A 23,478-nucleotide genomic window follows, 5' to 3' on the forward strand; every position below is an offset into this window, starting at 1 on the left:
AATATATCTTGTCTTTTCTCCAGGAGCAAAAGATGGCATATATAGCACTGCCTGTTGAAGTGCACCAGCTCAACCATGGTTGATGATCATTAATAACTTTCTTTTGGATGAAAGAATAAGTGAGTTAATACGTAGATGGGACTGGCATGTTGGTATTGCTACTGTTGAGGGTAACTACTTCCCTCAGCGTAGTATGCAACGACCAGACAGCAAAGAGATACGTTGCTGGTTACACACAAAGATACTCACAGACTCTGAACGGTAAAAAAAAAAACATTCTTTACTCTTAGTGAAAAAAAACAAACTTGGTTTCTCAAAACAATGATAACACGTCTTCGAATAATTACTCTCCAACACAAACCACAGTTTGCTTACAGTTCTCTTCGGTCACACACAGTCCCTCATCAGGAGATCAATCATCAAATAGCAGGAGCAGGAGCTCCCGGGCTTCCTGTCTACTTTTATGGCTGCCTGATCATAGCACAGCCAATCATTCTTCTTATATCATTTAAAGTCACAAACATAGTTTTCTATATATTACCTACCCAACCGTAGGATAAATATCCAACAGCTACCATAGCTGGGTGGTTGGTTCCAACGTGTGTGTAGACTCCCTGGTGCAGAGCAATGGGCCTTCCTGAGGTATGGAATCATTGTCAGTTATGATGGCTTACTTGAAGCCACTGTCTTAATAAAGAAAGGAGCTAGGAGACTAGTCCTAGATTCTCCATTCAAAGCAATTCCCACTTGCAGACCTCCGTGTATCCATGCAAAACTATTTACAGAGCCAGTGGGCTCTTTCTCATAGATGCATTAATAGACATTTCTCCAGTCCTTGAGTCAGCAAAACAGCATTATAGCATAAATCCAGTGGTGGGATTCAGCCAGTTTGCACCACTACGGGAGAACCAGTTGTTAACTTTCTGAGCTGTTTGATGAACTGGTTGTTGGAAGAAATCATTAGGGCAGAGAACCGGTTGTTAAATTATTTGAATCCCACCACTGCATAAATCCCTCATCCCTAATCACCAAGCCCTGTTCTGCTTTAGATGAGGCCAGAAACTGGAATCATTCATTCAGATTTAATATAAGAAGTAATTGGTACATTCCCTCAATTTTGTTTTCTCACTTAACAGTACATGTTGATGGCAAAAACAGGCAGTAATATGCCCTTAATATGTGGAGTGTTCTTAGCAAAAATAGGTGGGAGCCTAGAATGGGAGGTTTAGCCATTTTGCAAGTTGTCTGTAATAGATGGGAGGTATGGAAGTACTCCATACTCATGACTGACAAACAAGGTAATGGAGTTGTTAGAAGCACGGGATGTAGAACAGGGGTGTCAAACTGGCAGCCTGTGGGCTGGATACATCACACATAGGCCACACCCACTCCAGTTCCATGAATGGGAAAAACATCACGAAACATCACAGGCCGGATGCGTCACATGCAGTCCACGCCCACCCCAGCTCCGTGAATGGGAAAACCGTCACGAAACATCATGTGATGCAACGTGACGTAGCGGGTTTGACACCCGTGGTGTAGAAGATGACCAGGTTGAACCTGAGAGAGGGGTCAAATTCATCATCAGTCTTGAGTTCCTTTGCGCCCAGAAGGGATCTAAGTCCAGCCCACCTTGAATTCCATTGACTCTTATCTACCACATATTGGCTTTGACTGTTAGTAGTTCAGATTCTTGTAGAGAGCACAAGCTTGCATATGTGTATGTGTGTGTGTGTGTGTATATATATATATATACACACACACACACTATCTATCTATCTATCTATCTATCTATCTATCTATCTATCTATCTAGGTCTTTGGTTATTCGGGTTTTCTCTCGCATAAAATTGGAGGTTTCTTGGAGCCAAGAAACCTCCAATTTTACGCGGGAGAAAACCCGAATAACCAAAGACCTACATACAAACATCCACGAAAACCTCAGAAAACATATATATATGTAGAATATATATATATAGAACTGGTAGCCGAAATTTTGAGTAGTTCAGAGAACTGGCAAATATCACCTCTGGCTGGCCCCAGAGTGGAGTGGAAATGAAGATTTTGCAATATCCTTCTCCCAAGAATGGGGAGGGAATGGGTATTTTGCAGTATCCTTTCCCTGGAGTGGGGTGGGAATGGAGATTTTGCAGTATACTTCCCCTGCCATGCCTACCAAGCCACACCCACCAAGCCACACCACACCCACAAGCCACGCCCACAGAACCGGTAGTAAAAAAAATTGGATTTCACCACTGAAATTGCCGTATAAACAAGCTCAGATGTTATTTGTTTCTTGAAAATGACAAAGTAATCTACACTCCGGACATGGCTGTCATTACATATTTTGTTGGTAAGCCTTATGCATGCTGGCCTCCAACCACCTGAGGCAAGTTTCCCAAATGGAGGGCCAAGCCACAAAATAATAATGCTTTACAATCCACAGCCGGTTCTGAAGTTAATCAGTCAATGGCATTCTCAAAGTGATTTTTGCTTATGTGGTAACCTGGTTAGGGAACGATTCAAAAACAGCTGCCAGTTAGAAAGCCAAAATGAAAAAATATTTCCTGCTTGAGCGGATTAAAGAAAGGATGGAGAGTATAAATGAGAGGCTCAAAGAGGAATCAGCACTAAAAGTATTAAAGGAAATATTCAGCAACGCAATAAATCAAAGTTGCAAACCTAGTTATTAAAAGTGTACACAAGACCCAAGAGCAAGATAATCTTGTGTTGCTCCTCAATGAGCCACTCTCAGAGTGAAATTTATAGGTGCAAGATAAACAGCAGGTTTAACAGGAGTGAGATTCCTACAGTCATCCTGAAGATTCCAGTAGTTCTCTTTTATTTTTATACTACTAAAACTTGTTGGGTGAAACACTGCAGGTTAACAAGTTTTTGAACCAAGGTATCTCTAATGTGCTAACCTATGAAATACTTACAAAATTCAGGACCCATGACTCCCAAGGGAAGGAAATTTGGGCAAGCTGTGCAGGGATGGATTCTAATTTTTTTTACTACCGGTTCTGTGGTGTGGTTTATTTTGTGGGCATGGCTTGATGGTCATGTGACAATTATTTAGGATTTAGCAGAGGTACTGGTCTACTAGGCTTTGAACTGCTTGCAGAGCTGTACCGATCTACCCATTTATTTTTTGCAGGCACTGGTCTACCCATTTATTTTTGCAGGCACTGATCTACTCATGTATTTTTGCAGGCACTGGTCTACTCATTTGTTTTCTTTTAACATTGATCAGCTGTAGGGCGGCCTTTTGAAGCCCTGCGGCAAGAGTTTAAACAGTTTTTTTCCCTCTAGCCATCAGCTGGGACTCAGGAGGCAGCAATAGATTGGGGGTGGGGCCAAATAAAAGGCAAGAATAATGCGGGGGCGGGGGGCAGAACCGGTTCGGTGATGTCATATCGTCACTGCTACCGGCTCGGGTGAACCGGGCCGAACTGGGAGGAACCCACCACTGAAGCTGTGCCTGCCTCAGTGCTGTTGGCTGCTGGTGTGGTCAATTAATCTTTATTTTCAATGTTGTGTGACAGTTTCTCAGCCAGTCTTGCAATCCTTCACTCCTGCTCCCACCCAGCAGCCACCACTGATCTGCCTTTTGGGAAGGGACGGGGAGAAGATTTTTGATGCTCCAAGCCAGATTCCCTCAAGGAAACTCAATGGGGAAGCCTGCAGGAAATCGGAAGTCATTTGTCCCACTGCTTTTTTTTTTTTTTGCCAACCCTTGGACATTCTGTTTTCCTATCAGCTAAGGAAATGTTTCTGAAATGATGACCCAATGGGACACGGGTTGTCTAGTAATATTTAAACAGTGGCTTTCCAAAGACAGCAACTCTGTTCTTGCTGGAATTACTTATTGGCTACAAAAAGTATTGCTTTGAAAACACTTCCATGGGGTTAAGAAGACTTTTCCTGCATGCTTAATCTCTAATATATGTCAATTCTAAACCAAGCATAGAAATCACTTCAAAATCACATCGGATGCGTATTGTCTTCAATGAACTCTGCACCCTAGCTACTTACCTCTAATCAGGTTGAAGGATTGGCAACTTCTATTGGGTAGCCTTTTCAGTCTTCTCAATTTCAATGGCCTTATTATTCCAAGGAAAATTAGCAAGGTCTCCAAGTGTTCAATTTTGACTGGCGTGTGCCCTTGATTTGTTAGACAGAGTTTGGAGGAGACAGGTTGCTCTTACCTTTATTGGAGATGGGCAACACAAATAAATATTCTGTTATATTTGCTTGCCTTTCATGCTGAAAGAGCTCAAAGGAAATTCAAAAAGAGCATCTCATGAATGGCAATTAGTGCCTGGAGGGTGAGAATTGGTGAGGAAGAACAGGAGCCAACCCTGCTAGAAGGCAAGGATTTTCTAATGAATCTTTTCAGGAAGTGATGGGCAACTTTGATACTAGATGCAGGAATTCTGATGGCTCTTTATCTTTTTGTAAACATCTAAAAAGCATGCCATTCCCCTCTCCCACATACACAATTTCCACTGAAAAAGTTTTGGATATGTAGAACATGTCTAGTATTTTCTTCCTATGATTATATCCTCTTTATGATTATTATTCTGAATGAATTTGCACAGGTGCCCTCCTTCATCTGAACCATGCACACTTGAGCCCAGCATAAAAGGAAAGGAAAAACAGCTTTATAAATGTCCTTGCTTCCCTTTGCTTCTCCCAGGTTATGAAATCCTGACAAAATCTCCAGTCTCCAAATTCACTTTCTAGATTGCGGTGCACTTTACTTTCTTAAGTGTCAATTTGCTCTCCAGGTGTGTATGTGTTTTTTAAATGATGTATGTTTTTACTAGAGAAGGCTACCGATCAAGAAGTTTGTGTGTTTGTTCAGCAACCTTATCCGCGCAGGCAATGAAACCAATAACTAATTTTCCCTCTGGGCCTGGGCAAAGATAACAGTTTTCCCCTTTGCAACTTGTCCCTAGGCAAGAACTTAGATCTAGAGCTATAAGCATATCCCGTTTCATGATAATGAGATAGGACATTAGCGTGTCAGAGTTTATGTGCTTTCCCAAAATGTGTGGCATTTAGCAAAAAATATGTAGCTTCCTTAATTACTTAAAAGTAAAGAGCATTTTCCCAGCAGTACAATATGGGATATATACCAGTGCAGCTGTTGTTGGTATATACTTTTTTTTTTTTGCCTTCAAATCAGTATTTGACTCTTGACAACTGTCTGGACTACTTCCTGCAATTTTCTTGGCAGGGTTTTTTGGAAGTGATTTGGCTCTGGCCTTTCCTTGGGGCTGAAGTAGAGTGACTGGCTCAAAATCACCCAACTGGTTTTGTGCCTAAGGCTGGATTAGAATTCATGGTCTCCTGGTTTCTAGTCGAATGCTTTAACCACTACACCAAACTGGCTCTGATGGTATACCTAGGACCTGGCTTAGATGGAACCAAACTCCACAGCTGCCTATTCTCAACCCAGATGTGGAGTGGAATCCTATGCACGTAAAGGATCTTGAGCATGTAAAATTTGTATTGGACAACTGTGTTGTGATTAACTTTTTTAGTATCAGTTTTAGAGGCTGATGGAAGTTGAGGGGGAAGATTGGCAATTTGGCATTAGGGACACACTTTCTTATAGGTGTCCTTTTTTCCAGGGCTGCAAAATCTATCACAGACTTGGGAAAGGGCAGTTTTCCTTTTTTGGGGAACAATTCAGGTATTTGTTTTTGTTTTGTTTTTTAATTTTTGGTATACAGGTAGTATACAGGTAGTATACAGGAGTCTAACCAACTCCCTCAGGAAGTGACTGTTCTCTTTAACAGATTAACAGAGTTGGAAGGGGCCTTGGAGATCTTCTAGTCCAACCCTCTGCTTAGGCAGGAAACCCTACACCACAATGATGAAAAACTAGTTTTGTGATCAATCCTTGCCTTTATGACCTTCTCAGCTGTGTAAAGCCAAGAAAAATTGATTGTGACTTAGTGACTGCTTTGATTAATGATAGAATTGCTGGACCCAATTGTAATTGCTAAAGACCGCCAGTACTACATCTTTTTAAAAGCTTCCATCAGAAATCTGTGGCAAGTCAGTACTGCTATTTTTTTTTTTTAAAGAAACTGCCAAGTTTCCATCGCGTGAAGCCAGGACAGGAGTCAACTAAGGCTGGAGGAAGGACTGATAGATAATTGCAACTTCTTACACTATTTTGCACTTACTGCCTTACTAGCACTATATTCTAGGAATAAAATACAATGACATTTAATGGGGAAGTAAAAGATGGACTTCTTTGACAGCCTGGGACTTAATAATGTTGGTAGAGCTAATGATGATGAATTACCTTTTGCTTTGCCTGAGATTCAGAGAGGCGGTTGGTCTCATAACAAGACGGTGGTTTATGTTTATGGAATTTTGGACAGAATAATGGAAAGATAACCTCACCAATGCGTGACGTGATGTTTATAAAACATGTTAACATTTTTCATGCTGAAAAACTGGCTACATTTCAGCCTCCAGTGTGATTAACTGCAGCAACACACACGGCAGATTTCCAAACATAGTGGTAACACTCTATGCAGAAATTCTTAAGGTGAGCACATTCAACAGAAGTGTTGAGTAAGCATTCCTTATTCCTGGCCAAACTTAAAAACACTTTGTGGTCTGGCTGATTTATGATAAGCTTGTACTGAAATCATTTCACTGAAAATGACAGAACTAAAACAATGGAGGTTTCCCTACTATTTGATTGGTGTAAAGACGATAAATATTGATCTGATCTGGTCAAAAAGATGCATCTGCCATCTTGGCTCTGGTTAAGGAGTCTTTATAAAGCTGAACAATTCTTTAGCTGAAGGAGAAGCTGGAGTGGTTAAACCTAGGATGTCATATCTCTTTCAAACTATCTACTACAGGTAGCTCTCAACTTACAAAATTCATTTAGTGACCATTTGAAGTTATAATGGCACTGAACAAAATGACTTATGACCGTTTTTCACACTTATGACCGTTGCAGCATCCCCACGATCATATGATCAAAATTTGGATGCTTGGCAAGTGACTCACATTTATGACGGTGGCAGTGTCCCCAGGTTATGTAATCACCTTTTGCAACCCTCTGAAGAGCAAAGTAAATGGGGAAACCAGATTCACTTAACAACTATGCGTTTAATTTAACAACTTCAGTGATTCAATTAACAAATTGAATCATTCTATGGAAAATTCTATAGAGGAATTATTGAGTCTGTCAACTGCACCTCTATAACTGTCTGGTTTGGCTCTGCAACCCAACAAGACAGACACAGACTTCAGAGGATAATTAGAACTGCAGAAAAAACAATTGCTACCAGCCTGCCTTCCATTGAGGACCTGTATATTGCACGAGTCAAAAAGAGTCGTGGACATAAACTGTTTCAACTCCTACCTTCAAAACGACGCTATAGAGCACTGCACACCAGAACAACTAGACACAAGAACAGTTTTTTCCTGAACGCCATCGCTCTGCTAAACAAAGAATTCCCTCAACACTGTCAAACTATTTACTAAGTCTGCACTACTATTAATCTTCTCATCGTTCCCACCACCCATCTCCTTCCATTTATGACTGTATGACTGTAACTTTGTTGCTTGTATCCTTACGATCTATATTGATATTGTTTCCTGATTGCTTATTTGTACCCTATGACTATCATTAAGTGTTGTATCTTATGATTCCTGATGAACGTATCTTTTCTTTTATGTACACTGAGAGCGTATGCACCAAGACAAATTCCTTATGTGTCCAATCACACTTGGCCAATAAAAAATTCTAATTCTAATTCTAATTCTAAATGTGGCAAGAAAAGTCATAAAATGGAGAAAATTCACTTAACAATTTTCTCACTTAGCAACATAAATTTTGGGCTCAATGGTGGGTGTAAGTTGAGGACTATCTGTACTTGGAGAATGTGAAATAAATGTTCAAAGATTTACTTGTATTGGCCTGTAGCAGCAAAAACAGTAACTTCTTAGCATCTTTCAGGAAGATTACAGAAAAGCCAAAACTCTGCTTTATCAGATATATGAAGTCATACCTTTGTTGCATAAGAGAGGAATATTTGCAAACCAATCACATATTTAGGACTTCTGATTAAATTTGGCAGGGATGGAATAGCACACTCACAGACTTCTTTGGCACAGCTATCAGATTGTTAGAGAAGCTGTCTGGGAAATTCAGTTCTTGAAATGTTGACAACATTTAGCAGTGACAAGAAGAAAATATATATTCTCCAGCATTCATAGCCAATCTGACACACAAGTACTGTATTTTTCGGAGTATAAGTCACACTTCCCCACCCCCCTAAAAGAGGGTGAAGATTTGGGTGTGTCTGAATGTAACCAAAAACATGAGGCACGGAGGAGGCGATAGTCTGTGGCAATCCCTGCAGCCTGGAACAGCTGATTGGGGGTATTCCGGGAGGCCGATCCACTCGCCAATCAGCTGCTCATGCTGAATCAGGCTGCAATAATGTGCTGAAGCTGACCTGGCTGTTCGCTATTTGCTGCAAGGACGTGTCAGAGTTTGCAGCAGAAATCACATCCAGAAAGCACACACAAGTAACTGATTCAGCAGGATTCAGTAACTTCTCTTTATATATAATATAACACATGAAGTAAATATACAATACCAAAAGCAGGTTTTCCAAGGTGGTAGTAAATACAAGCAAAACAGAAGCAGAGGAGAAGACTTTCAGTTTTAGTTTCAGAGATCAGGACAGCATGCAGCTTTAGAAGAGTTGAGCTAAGCCACGCCCAGGCTCCTTGCTGTCTCCTTCCTTGATGCTCACACAGCAAATACTGTTTCAGTTTTCAAACAGCCCTCAACTCTCTCACACACTGACAGGACGCTAGCCAGATGAATATTAATGGATGCTGGTAGGCAGGGGCAGAACATTTTTTCTTATTTTCCTCCCCAAAAACTAAGGTGAGTCTTATATTCCGGAGTGTTTTATACTCTGAAAAATACGGTATTTTGGTGGAAAGGTAATTCCTTCCTGGCCCCAGCCTTGCTAGCTAGGTGGATCCCAAGGAAGAATACCGAGATTGTTGAGATGATTTATGAGGACAAAGCTGCAATCATGCTCATCAGACAAGCGACTCTAGGATAACTAGTCCTATTTCTCCTTCTGGAGGCAGATATAGCTGACATACAATAAAAAATGTCAAAATGAGGCTTTCTCAATTCTTCTTAGTCTCTTTGATACATGTGGTAGAGCCTGCAAATCCATTCAGCTTTTATATGAAAAATAAGAACCAAGTATCATTTTTTCCTTTGTGTCAGCCACCTAAAGTGTAAGAAAGGCCTCCATAAAATTCTGTCTGTCTATCTATCTATCTATCTATCTATCTATCTATCTATCTATCTATCATCCATCCATCCATCCATCCATCTATCTATCTATCTATCTATTTATCTATCTATCTATCTATCTATCTATCTATCTATCTATCTATCTTTTTCTTTCTCCTTTCTTTCTCTTTCTTTCCTTCCTTCTTTCTTTATCTCTCCTTCCTTCCTTTCTCTCCCTTTTTTCTTTATCCTTCCTTCCTTTCTTTCTCTCTCTTTCTTTTTTCCTTCCTTCTTCCTTTTTCCTTCTTTCCTTCCTTCTTTCCTTCCTTCCTTCTTTTCTTTATTTTCTATAGATTTTCTGCTTTTCTTCTCCTGGTCCCACATCACCTTTGTGCAATTACAAACCCAAAAAAAACAGTTTAGGAAAAATAAAAGAAATAAAAACAGAACATGACTGCCTCAGATGAGAACTAAGAGCAGAAGAATGGATATTTCCTTTGTCCCAATTCCCCCTTTTTAGCCTTCTGTCAGGTTTTCCCTACTCGTTTCATGTTTACATAATCATTGCTCAGGAGTTTCAAAGCAATCCTCCTTGTGATTTTAGTCTTGCCCTTAAGCTAGAGATCAAAGGGAGGCCCCACAAATTTTGCTGCCAGAGGGGGCCAAAGCAAATGATGCTGCCTCCTACTTACCTAACCCAAGGTAGTGTTTAGTAATATTTTTAATTTGGCATGTGCTTATATCTAAGATGCATAGTGTTTAAGGCCAAAGAAAATGGTTAGGCTTTGGAGCCAGAATATTCAACTCTTCGTGATCTTTTGACCCAATCCATAGTACAAAGAAAAACAAGCTCTCCTCTTGCCCTCATTATTTATCCCCTTTATTTTTGTAACATTTAGGAATTTTAAGAGCATTACTCAGGTCATTCAGTGTTTCATACGCCTAAACTGGACTTAGGTTAAACAATTGTCTGGCCTTAATATCGGCTTATTTATACAATTCAAGCTAAATCTGTACACAAGTATCAGCTTCTCAGAAGCATGTCTTCTCCATCTGCGTAGCACATGGAGTGCCAAGAGAAATCTGCCTTCCCTGATAATAAAAGCACACTAAGACTCAGCCAAAAAGATGCTAAGCATTTGCATTATTTTTACTGAAAATAATTGAATTTCAGTGATTTAGTTGACTAGTCTTAGGAGTAAAGCATGATGGGAACAACATTTGCATCACCTAATTTTAAAAAAAAAAATCTTCAAAATGCTATTTACTATAACCAAACCGAGAATAGGGGAGAGAGAGAGAGAGAAATTGCTTCCACTTATTTTTATAGCTGTAGAGCTCTGTTAAAAAATAGGCAGCTAGCCCAGATCTAGCTGGCATTTTTGATATTCCCCATAGGAAAAATCATTATCATCCTAAAGAGTCTAGTTTGCAGCCCTTTCTTGGAACTTTTCCTGGTTTTCTAATGGCAGTATTGCAAGAAAACAAAGCATAAGGAATTTTTCATATGAATTAAACTGGCGACTACAGATGACCTTAAATATAGTTACAGGCAAATAATTCTGCAACCTGCCATTTTCCAGGAGCAAGCCTTCAGGCTCAACACACTGTTCCATGCAGTCTGCACCTATCTGCAATTTATCCCCTCCTCTTTGCCTGCAAACTATAATTAGAGAAAACAGTCGATTCTAGAAAAAAAATATTCAGTGCAAGAAATCAATTCTGAAAGATGTTACCTAAAAGAATAGACTGAATTCTATCTGTTCTGTTCATCTCACTAAGAAGAATTTGGACAAATATTTGGAATACCTTCAGGGAAGAATAAGATAACAAGAGGATTGAATAGTTAGTCATACAAGGGGAGGGGGAGCAAAGAAGGAAAGAAGGAAGGTGGTGCATGAAATTTTAGGAAGAGAATGAATGATGAGAACTGTCTTCAAATATCTGAAGGGGTCTCATAAGGAAGAAGGCCATGTTTTTCTAGTCAAACAAGAGTTCAGGATTCAAAGCAAAGGTCTTACATTACAAGAAAGCAGATTGCCCTTGAAGGACATTTCCAACAGTAACAGCAGTTTTACCACAGAACCAATTATGTAAGGCAGTGGTTCTCAACCTTCCTAATGCTGCGACCCTTTAATACAGTTCCTCATGTTGTGGTGACCCCCAACCATAAAATTATTCCTAAGACCATTGAAAATATGTGTTTTCCGATGGTCTTAGGCGACCCCTGTGAAAGGTCATTCGACCCCCAAAGGGGCCCCGACCCACAGGTTGAGAACCACTGATGTAAGAGGATGGAAGGCTTCCCTTTGCTGGATGAGCTCAAATGGAGATTGGCAGCCTTCTATTGGAGATGCTGTAATATCTCTCCTTGCAAGGAGTGGTAGTGGAAAGGGCTAGAAATAATGGCCTGACTCCTTCATGATTTATCGTAGTCTATCCCAGGAGGAAGACTAATGAGAGGACCTTCTCATTTGTGGCACTCTGAATGAAAATTGTTTTGATGTTTTGTCTGTGGAGATTCTCAGGCATCCAGGTCATAGTTGCCACAAAGGTGCTTTTTCAAACGGTTTTTTTTCCCCTTGAGGAAGAAACACATTTCATTTCTCATCCAAGTAACTCCCTCAGTTGTGATGGGGGGAAGGGATAGTAGGACAGGTGCTTAGAGTTGAGACTGGAATAGGTTCTGTCGGGATTGGGGTGATGGTGGTGGAAGGATTGTATTTCTTTGCAGTCACCTGGTCATTAGCATTCTCCCTGAGAGCTCTTGAGGCCACTTGGGGGGTTATTTTTTATCTCTCAGGGTCACCTGAATCAGAGTGCAAATGGGTGTGGAAACTGCTGAAAAGAACTGCATTGTAGACAGGGTATAGATGGTGTCTCATCCCGCCCCCTCTGTTGAGAGATGGCTGCTCAGTGTTAACATAAATGGCCTCTTTTACCCCTCTTGTTGTTAACTTTCAAATTAAATCTGAGGGGCTTTTGATCAAGTCAAGCTTGAATCCCAGTTATTTCATAGAGACACTGAACTGGCAACTATATGGAAATAAATTATCATTGACTTTTTCCAGATTTTTTTTCAGATTTCATCCAACTTCCAGTTCTGTAATTTCCTGGAGACGTTTCAATTTAGTACTACTGAAACCCAAATCTGTTTAGTTACCAAGCACAGCCTTTGGAAGAGGGTTGTAGAAAATATTCAAACATACCCTAATATTGTTGCTAAACTTGACTTTATTTGTTGCTTGGTTAAAGCTCTTTGAATTGGTTATCCAATATAAGCTTTTTTTATCTTAATTATCAGGATAGTGAGATTTGGCTTGTTTGCAAGAACTGACTTCATAGTGTTGCAAGTGTGCTTGTATTTTAATGTCTATTGTTATACTTCTTGTATCTCACATAAGATCTATGACACGAGGTGAGATAGAAATGTTTTTGAAAGTACAAACATGAATGATAAATAAATTGATAAGCTTGATAAGTTCAATGGAATTGTTTTCTTCAAAATCAGAGTAGCTTCACATTCTAGATACTAGATACTAGGAACAAACAGCAGTAAAAGGCCATCACAGGTATACCATCCTTGTAAACAGCTGGAGGCATCTGGTGGGTTGATGTTGGAAATAAAAATACTGCCAGATTCAGTATCACAAATAAGAGAATCTGAATTTGGACAGAGAGATTGTATTGTGATAACAAATTCAATGTATTTTGGTTAGGATGAAAATTATGCCCAGTTATGTATAATCCACTCAGAAATACTTTTAAAACTTCAAAACTGGACCATGCCAGGAGGAAGGCAGAGTTAAAACTGGGACTGGGAAAGACATACAAGTTGGGGGAAAAACCAGGGAAGAAGCTTGCAAGAATGGATCAAACATGCAACAGTCACAGAAAGTTACTTTGCTACCTGAACAGAAGGATTTCTATCAATCAGAAGCATAAAATTCCAATTCTTATATGAAGCTATATTATTTTTTCAAAACTATCTTGGGAGGAATTTGGCCTAAAAATAAACTTTACATTTATTTGAAATTATAATGAAAGGAAAACAAGAATTTTCTCTTTGTCTTCCATGTCTTCTTTCCACTGTCTCACCAAAGTTGATAGAAAAATCACAATCTATTTTTAAAATGGGAACCAGATCCATCATCAGCACTGTGATTCATAAATCCTAGCTTCAGATTTTCAAAAGTAAAGAAAATTAATTCCCCTGTCTCATGGAGAAGGCTACGTTCTTGTTCCCATTCATCATCTATTTGTCTTTTTAGCCTTTATCCAGCAGATAAATAAGCTTTCTTTTAGTAAGTTTGGAGATAGTTGAGTTTACTGCTTTTATCTGTCACAGGGCTTAAGCAGAGCATCATTTCAGAAGTTGTGAAACTGCAACCCATTTTCCCTTTCTTCTCTTTCTCCCACACTGTACAATTTGATGTTGCACCACATGATTTCATGAAATTTGGAGCTGATCTATCATAACAGGCTGAGCAATTAGCCTTTCTTTACAGAATGAAAAGCCAAGATAAGTGAAAGAATTAAAACTTGCACTTCAAAAGAGCTCTTATTAAAACCATCTGGAGACAATTTAGACCTACAAAAAAGGTGTCAACTGTTTAGGTTAGATAACATAGCAAATGTATTTTAAATATATTCTCCCCACAATCAGATCTTACTTGGATTCAAAAAGAAATGAATAAATTTATTGCCAGAACTTCATTTTGCAGAATATTATGCTAGCTAGTTTAAAAAAAAAAAGACATCCTGCAACTTTTAAGAAAAGTTAAAATTGAAGAATATAGAAAAACCTATCTAACAATGATAATTCATTAAAACCCATGGAGTCTTCATGAAAATGCTGACTAAAATTCTATTCTATTCTATTCTATTCTATTCTATTCTATTCTATTCTATTCTATTCTATTCTATTCTATTCTATTCTATTCCATTCCATTCTATTCTATTCTATTCTATCCTATTCCATTCCATTCCATTCTAAAATCCTTCCACAAATCTCCCTGTAGCTGAATGTACATGTAAAATCTTTCTGTAAATGTGCAGGGGTTAGGATGATGGGACCAGTGGAGATTAGAGAAAGCCCAGTTTACAAGAAGTATAAATGAATGAAGGGAGTTTTGTTTATATAGTCTGCCTCAATAGTGGCAAAAAATTGAATGGAGTATTTCTGAAATCACCTAACTTTAGTATTTAGCCAGTAGAAATGTAGAGGGTAAACAAAGCAAGGGAGATGGGGCAGTTTAGAAGTAAAATAAAGTAAAATAAATCAATAAAATAAATCAATAAATACAGTAAGTAAGTAAGAAGAAAGAAAGAAAGAAAGAGAGAGAGAAAGAAAGAGAGAAAGAAAGAGAGAAAGAAAGAGAGAAAGAAAGAGAGAAAGAAAGAAAGAGAAAGAAAGAGAAAGAAAGAGAAAGAAAGAGAAAGAAAGAGAAAGAAAGAGAAAGAAAGAAAGAAATCAATTTCAGTTCAAATGGTAAGGCATAAGGTTTTTGAAAGGAAGACATTTGTTTTAGCTTGACAAACTTAAGATAAAGTATAAGGGTGATATCTTGGTACTCATCCTTAATTGGTTCTAGGAGGTGCGATGAGTACCAAATTTTTCCCATATGGAATAATGTAGTGGGTTACAAGGCAGCTGACACCAACAAGTTCTAGTTTATGCATTGAGTACCAAATAAATGGTGAGTACTGGGACCAAATTTTCATATCAAAATGGATTGAATGCCAAATTCTATGAGTTTCAAGGCAGTTGAGTACCAAAGTGCCACTGTAATTATATGATCTGGAGCTATTTGTTTTTTTTTAATTCAGTGAGTTTGTTCACAGAACTGAGTTGATGATGGATGACTGATCTGTTGCCCTCTAATTAAAGTTGATGTCACTTTGCAGAGAGAGATGGGCAGGATATAAATTTAATAAATAAATAAATCAAATATTCTGTTTGAAATAAGCCAGTGTCGCTCCTTTTGGGGGAACAGGGGATTATATCTGACAGCACCTGAAAAAGTAAAGGATTCAGTCTTTAACTTTGCTCTTTTTTGAAGATACTTTTAAAGGTTATTTTCTGAATTGAATTATTTCCCACAAATTTCTTGATGGAGAAGTAAAAACAAACTAACTAACCAACATCCCACAAGAAAATAAAGGCAAACCATTTCCATACCTTGCCAAGAAAACTGCTAAGATCTGTTAATGGATGTAACTGAATTCAAAGTGATTTTTCCCGTTTTTTGAAAATCTTACATACTTATATAAAATGGGTTCACATGAATGAAATAATCTATATTGTCTGCATTTTTATTTCTTTTTGACCTTCTGCTTACAGTTAGCAGCCCCAACAGTGTGTGGGTGGCTATGTGTATAACTTATGTATGTGTTGATACTGGTAAATCATGTAATACAGACTCTGCTTGTACCATATTTTAAGCTGATGACATGAACTTCAGGGAAAAGAAACAAGCTCAGACTGCAGGAATGCATACAGAATGCATTCCAGGATATTGCTTCAGGATATATCAATTATGAATTGTACATTATTGCTTTCATGCTCTTATGACTATAGGGTTGTGGAGACAAGGACAAGAATGCATTTATTTCCTGTTTACTGAAAGTCAGTTTCATTGCTCATAGTATGAATACTTAGTTCATTTCCACTATAACTGAAAACTTTTTATAAATCACAAGGACAAAGTGAAAAGGGATTCTTTAGATGCCTGATATTATTGGATATAACTAATATCATATCTGATTCAGCTTGCTTGCCCCTATATATACATTTTTAGTATGTTAGGGATCTAACTGGATATTGCTGGACTAGTGTATCTTGCAAACTAATTGCTGTAAAGCATTGAGTCTTGAATTCTAGCTTGGGCATAGGCTGTGTGAATACAGCACTGATATGTGAATAATTTGAACCACAGATCTCCATAGAAGTAAGTAATACAACAGATCTTTCCTCAAGAAAATTGATTCTATTCAAAACAACTTACATTTAGTCTGGGTTACAATAAAAGCCATTCATATTACTCAGTAATATATTGTCAGTAGCAGGATATTTGGGATTCCAGCTCAATACAAATTTGAATTTGCGTCTTAGGGATGCCAAGAATGACATAGACAGGAAAAATAGAAATGGGAAATATGCAGATTTGTGTTAAGCAAAGAATGATCATGAGGAATTGCATCCAAATTATTTTTTTATTTACCTTGTCAATGGTTTTTATTGTTCACTCTCGACTCATAATCAGCACCAGAAAAAGCAAGAATTTGTATAGAATATGCAACCTTATTCCACAGTGAATGATATGGCTTTGTAGGAAGAAATATCCTTCTGGGTTCAGCTCCAAGTTGGGAAAAAGACACTGGAAACATGGAGACTGCTTGGAAAGATGGTTTAATGGTGGACAGGATCACAGGGCTTGAGTTCCTGAACAGAAAAGGGGCGAGATGCAGCGAGTTCCCGGGTTTTATGCCCTCTCTGGCTTTGAACTTCCTGGGGCCCAGAAAGAATATCCTGATTGGTTGTCAGACTCCCAGGGGGTGGGGGTCTTAGCTAGCCTTGCTGGCTGATGTAATCTTCCTAGGTGCCATGTGGTGAGTTTCTGTTGCTAGATGGGTCTTATTGTGTTAGTTTCTGTTGCTAGATGGATCCTATTGTGTTGCAGTTGATGGTCCATTGACAAAGATTGAGTTTCTGCCTCTGGTCCATTGACAAAAGGGTGGGGGCAGGAAGGTGGGAGCTGCTTTGTCTTTAAAACATGCTTCTCCATTTCTCATACAGGGAAACATAATATTCTGCCTTTTTAATATTTCCTAAAATATTTCATTCTTCTAGGAAAGGGGTAGGTGCTAATTTCCTACAGCTTTATATTAACAATTGGTCTTGTAACATTAATCTGAATATGGTTTTCAATGGGGTGTACCTGTTAGGATCATACAAGCAACTCTGCTCCTCCTACCTCCTCAATCAAAAGCCTTGCCTCTCTCTTTTGTCTCTAGCATGACTTGGTCAGGATCTTTAAAAATGTGTTTCAGTGTTCTGAAACAACTTGACCAGTGGTGAGTTTCTACCAGTTCACCCCGGTTCAGGCGAATCGGTAGCGGCGGGAGGTTCCGCCCACCCGCCCGGATGTCATCACAGATGCTCTGCGCATGTGCAGAAGTGCCGTGCACAAGCAAAGCGAGCAAGCATGCACACGCTCACAGTTCCAAACCGGTAGCAAAGGTAAGTGAAACCTACTACTGAACTTGACATTATCTGAGAGACTAAGGGCAAAAGAATTAAAGTTCATTTCAGGGCAGCCCAGTTTTTATCACTACAGCTTTGCCTCTTGATTCTGGGACTTTGTTTAAATCCATGGCCTAAAAAAAAGTCTGAAAACCCCTGACTTAGCCAAACTCAATAGCATAGGCAACCCACGCACTTTAAACAAAAATCTGGCAGTTACACAGTCAGCATCATAAGATCTCTGGGCTTCCAGTCTTTAGGAGAAATGCTTGTTGAGTTTAAGCAAAACATGTTGCTAATTTCACCTGAAGGTGAAGCAATTGGGGTGGGATTTCCATCCCTGTACAAAAAGTTGTAGATCTTTTATTGGAATGTCACGCCTATATTTTTGGAGATTTTAACACTCCCCCGCCTGCAATGCCCCTGTGAAACAATAATCCTGCAGACCCATAGCTCTACAGGGTTTGCATGGGACATTTGCAGCAGAATTGTAATGGGGTGCATTTTTCAAGGTCAAATGGACTATCACTGGAGAAACAGTGCCAAAGGACACTACTGTAATTCTTCATTTTGTGTAGCTGAACCATCAGTTTGGCTCAAAAGGTCCCTTTTGATCAGCATAGCTTGCTGGTAGGGCTTACCAAAACTTTTGCGCAAAAGAACAGTGGATTAGTTTCAAGTTTTGTTGAACAACACATAAGATATTCTTTGTATGATACCCCTTCCAACACCTGTTATTGTATTGATTTTTACTATTTTTATTTTCCTATTTTGAAATATACAGCAAGTTTATGAAATTATTCTGATATTGACTTAAAAATGAGTTTATAGACAACACACGCACACCAGGGGTGGGTTCTACTTACCTTTACTACCGGTTCGCAACGGGGCTGCGCACATTCTCTTCTGCGCATGCGCAAAAGCGGTTTGATGATGTCAGGGTCAGTGGGCGGAGCCTCCCGCCAGTTTTACTACCGGCTCTATAGAACCGGTGCAAACCGGGGGCAACCCACCACTGACACACACACACACACACACACACACACACACACACACACACATTGAATGAAAATGCATTTTATGTTTGCATGCAAACCATTTTACTTTTAATGCCAGTGGCAATGGAAGCAATAGCAAGTTTATTTTGCCCTAAGATTCACTGTTTGTTAATCTAGTTACACTTGCAATACCTAGCAATAAGAATTTCAGCAGAACTCAGCAGATATTTTATAACAATATTACATGTATCTTTTAGTCATTGAGTACTACCTACCAGACTAGGTAAACTTGGAAGAAATCAGGATAAGTGAAATGTAGAATATATGGTTGAATTTAAAACCAATATTAAACTCTTGTGCATTCCCATGTAATATCCAATTTCCCATAACTTTAAATATATTTTTCCTCAGGTATCTACAGAATACCCTAAGTCACACATTCCATACCAGTGAGTTTTGAGCTGTTATCTATCCCAAATATTATTCCAGGGATGAACTAGCCATCAATGGGACAAAACTCATTCACTCACATCAAGCACTGTGGTCTCTATTGAGAAAGTTGGTTTATCTATTGACAGGGCAATAGTGATGGGTCAAGATGAGCAGAAACATTTTTCTAAAAAAATAAATAGGCGCCGTGACCTCTAATGTCTCTGGGACTCTGCAGATGGAGAAATGAGAATTTGCTTTGGCCTGGAGCGCTGAGTGATTAAAAGCCAGAAGTCTCTTCCAATGGAATTCCATCTCAAGTGAACCTAACACAAGGCATGGGTGTTCATACAAACCAGCAATTATTATGGTGTACATTTCTCACATTCCACAGTTCGGTCAGAATGTACAGATTGATGAGCATGTGAAAGAAAAAGAAAAGGCGCCAGCTGAAGTAATGTTGACATTTTTTATATGAGACATGTGTCTACCAGGGATGCCATTCCAAAGAGCACTGGGAGGGGGAAGAGGTTTTGGCATGCTGCTGCGATAACCCCTGACAAAGCTTCAAAGACTTACACTCATATACAGTTACAATTCAATTTCAGGAAGTCCTCGACTTACGACCCCAATTGAGCCAAACATTTCCACTGCTAAGCAAGACAGTTGGTGAGTTTTGTCCTATTTTTCAACCTTTCTTGCCACATTCTTGTAGGTGAATCGCTACAGTTGTATACGTTAATAACATGGTTGTTAAGTGAATCTGGCTTCCCCATTGACGTCGCTTGTCAGAAGGTCTCAAAAGCTGATCACATGACTCTGGGACAGTGGGAAATCATAAATACATACCAGTTGCGAAGCGTTTGAATTTTGATCATGTCACTATGGGGGAGGGGATGCGGCAACGGTCGTAAGTGTGAAAAATGGCCATAAGTCACTTTTTTCAGTGCCATCATAACTGTCACTAAACAAATGGTTTTAAGTTGAGGTCTACCTGTACAGAAAACAAACTAAACAAATGTGGATTTGAAAAGAATACCATATAATGAATCTTTCTCCACAACACAGTTCTAGGCTGCAGATCACGTGAAGTGTTAATACCACTTTATAATGCCTTGGTAAGGCCACACTTGGAATACTGTATTTAGTTTTGGTTGCCATGATGTAAAAAAGATGTTGAGACTCTAGAAAGAGTGCAGAGAAGAGCAACAAAGATAATTAAGGGACTGGAGGCTAAAACATATAAAGAACGGTTGCAGGAACTGGGTATGTCTAATTTAATGAAAAGAAGGACTAGAGGAGACATGATAGCAGTGTTCCAATATCTCAGGGGTTGCCACAAAGAAGAGGGAGTAAAGCTATTCTCCAAAGCACCTGAGGGTAGGACAAGAAGCAATGGGTAGAAACTAATCAAGGAGAGAAGCAGCCTAGAACTAAGGAGAAATTTCCTGACAGTTAGAATAATTAATCAGTGGAACAAATTGCCTCAAGAAATTGCAAATGCTCCAACACTGGAAGAAGATGTTGGATAACCATTTGTCTGAAGTGGTGTAGGGTTTCCTGCCTAGGCAGGGGGTTGGACTAGAAGACCTCCAAGGTCCCTTCCAACTCTGTTATTCTATTCTATTCTATTCTATTCTATTCTATTCTATTCTATTCTATTCTATTCTATTCTATTCTATTCTATTCTATTCATGCCAATGATATTGAAGAAAGCCCACCTGCCAAAAACTAATTGTGGCCTTACCTAAGACTAGGGCTGTGACCCTCACTTATAACTAGGAATAAACATTATTAAACTCAATGGTTTTACCCTTCTATAGACGCATGTAAGATTGCAAGGTAAGCAGACTCTGAGGAAAGCATCCTGACCATAAGGCTGCACGGAAAGGGGGAAGACCATGTACTGTTACACCAAATGCACAGCTGTGGGAATTGTTTCCAATTTTCCACTTCATGCATCGAAACTAGTTCCTTGCAGTGCGTGACTGGGTCACAGCTTTCTGCTGTGGCGAGTTAAGAGAGATGGAGTTTCCGGTTGGAATCTCTTTTCTGCATTTAACCACTGGGCTAAATGGAAGTGACAGTCTCCTCCATATAAGGCAGAGGGAGGGTGAATGGAAATTGGTGAATGAAGGAACAGCACAATCTGCCTCCTCTTACTATTGTGCTTCACAAGAAATATAGGTCCTAAAATAAACACACACATACAGACACATGTATTCTTGTAGAAAGGATTTAGGTAGAAATAGGGCTGGAAACCTCTTCACTCCTGTTTCTTAATCATCTGCTCTCGATCTTCGTATTGCCATTCTAAGAAAGAAAATGTTGCCTGGTTGATTAGCTAAATGTCATGGAACCCAGAACTGCTGAATGAGAGTGGATGCGGTTAATGGGGACTAACAAGGAAGACTTTGTAGGCAGCTGTGAGCTTGTACCCAGACAAGGAGGCATCATCAGCGAAGCATTACATCATGGGCACAATTTTTCCCCACTTCAAAAGCAAACTGGATTTTATCTGTTATATCACATCGTGCAACAAGCTAAGGAGGACCCAGAGAATTCAGTGAAATAAGCTCTGTATTAGTCTTCCAATGCAAACAATTGTCGCCAGTTCTTCTTTCCTGCTTTAGCATCTAGGATCGCGATTGCATCGAACAAACCTTGGTTACTGGGTAGATTATAGGCTGTGGCACAGTTCTGCTGAACCTGCAAATAGCTCAGCATCCAGAGATGAATGGAGGCGAAATAATGCAGCACTTTGGGAGTTTATGAATGAAAGGGTCACAAACTGCTTGAATGATAAAATGGAGAAAGCTAGAAGAGCCACACAATGGGAGAGGCTATTACAAGGCTGGACAACCATCATTTTATGGCTCCTCAATATTCTGCCTTCTATTTTCATGCACAGTTTGTTCTTTCCATCTGTCCAATGACCAAATCCCCATTTTAGAAGGGGGAGCAAAGTAGGTCAGGGTGCATTCCAGTTTTCAGATGAGGAACTGTGAGGAAGGAGAGAAAAATGAACACACCTCCCCCCTCCCCCCCAAACAGAGCATACAACCAAATGCAGACTATCAAGCCATAAACAAAGTTGCGAGGGATCGAATCAAAGATCTATTGAATTTAGTGAACTCTTCCCAACACAAGCCGACCAGATGCCTCTGGGCAGATCACAACAGATCACCACAAGATGCAAAAGGCAACAAACCTCTCCATCCTCTGTCTTTGATATTTCAAAGATACACTGCCTCTGAGCATGAAAGCTCCATCTAGCCACTATTGCCAAATTCTGTAGAAAACAGAACTGTAACCTCCTGAGTTCGGTTTATACAGAACCACTCTGTATACAGCTTTTATTCAGGGATCGTCCTACCATCCAACCTCATCCCTGATGCTTATGTAGTGCCATGCACTCCTGCATTGTCCAGTTTCTGTTTAAAACAAATCAGAATCCAGATGTCACTCCACTGCACTTGTACAACGACCCTTCCAAACGAGAGAGAGAGAGAGAGAGAGAGAGAGAGAGAGAGAGAGAGAGAGAGAGAGAGAGAGAGAGAGAGAGAGAGAGAATCAAATAGACTTTAGCATCACCAACAAGCCCTGCGTTGAAAACATTCTTCTTACCCTCTTCTTAAAAAACTGAAAAGCGGAGCACTTCTTGACAGGAAAGCCATTCATGTCTCTATTGACCATTTTCCTCGAGAGAGAGGAGTCCACGGGGATAGATCCAAAGCAGGGCTTGCTCAGCGAGTCGGACATCCGTTTCCCTCCATGCCCCTCCTGGAGACGGCGACTGAAGACCGACGAGGAGGAGGAGGAAGAGGAGGGAGGGAGGGGAGGGAGGAGGAGGAGGAGGACCAGAGAGGCAGCGCAGCCTCTGCTCAGGCGGCTTCGCCCTCACACCTTCATTGTGCTGCGCCTGCTTTCTGCAAGAGCAGCCTCTCTCTCGCCTCGCCTTGCCTTCTTGTCTCTCCCCCCCCGCAACCTCCGCCACCCCTTCGCTCAAAACCTCCCCGGCATTCCCTATCCAGAGACAGCCTTATAGCCAACCTCGACTGAGGAAACGGGAGCGGGGCTCGTGTTTCGGCGCGGCCGAAGAGGCGGCGAGAGAGCGAGAGAGCGAGAAAGAGCTTGACTGGGCGACTTCCAGAGGGAGAGCCCCAGAGGACGCCGGAGCGTTCGAGCAGAAAGCAGGGCAAAGGGTGGGAGGAAGCCAAAAGCGCCCGAAGCGCCCGAGCCGATGGGCTTCCAGAAGGCGGAAAGGGGTGGTGGGGTGGTGAGGGAGATACCAGCAGCTCGGGAGTCCAGGAGAGCCATCTCGGTGCCACCGAGGGGGAAAAAAAAACAAAAAACGCCGGGTGCTGGGTTGCCTCTGATTTGCCCTCTCCATTGCTCTCCAGGGCTCCAAGCAAACCAAGCAACAAAGCGAGCTAGAAGGACCGTTATTTTTGTTTTGTTTTTTTAAAATATCTCTCCCCCTCCCATCCACCACCCCCC

General features: G+C 40.1%; 1 protein-coding gene across 1 annotated transcript in view; it reads right to left on the reverse strand.

Annotated features, from left to right (window-relative positions):
* The window catches only part of SGK1 (serum/glucocorticoid regulated kinase 1), an 89,213-nt gene extending 66,119 nt beyond the window's left edge, over positions 1-23,094 (reverse strand). Inside the window, exon 1 of the mRNA XM_034418846.3 lies at positions 22,606-23,094. Coding sequence (XP_034274737.1) covers positions 22,606-22,740 — 135 coding nt within the window. The 5' untranslated portion in view covers positions 22,741-23,094. The remainder of the gene's footprint in view (positions 1-22,605) is intronic.
* Positions 23,095-23,478: the final 384 nt, after the last annotated feature.

Source organism: Pantherophis guttatus, chromosome 1 (genome assembly GCF_059756535.1).
Source record: "Pantherophis guttatus breed Tessera chromosome 1, ASM5975653v1, whole genome shotgun sequence".
Lineage (NCBI taxonomy): Eukaryota > Metazoa > Chordata > Lepidosauria > Squamata > Colubridae > Pantherophis > Pantherophis guttatus.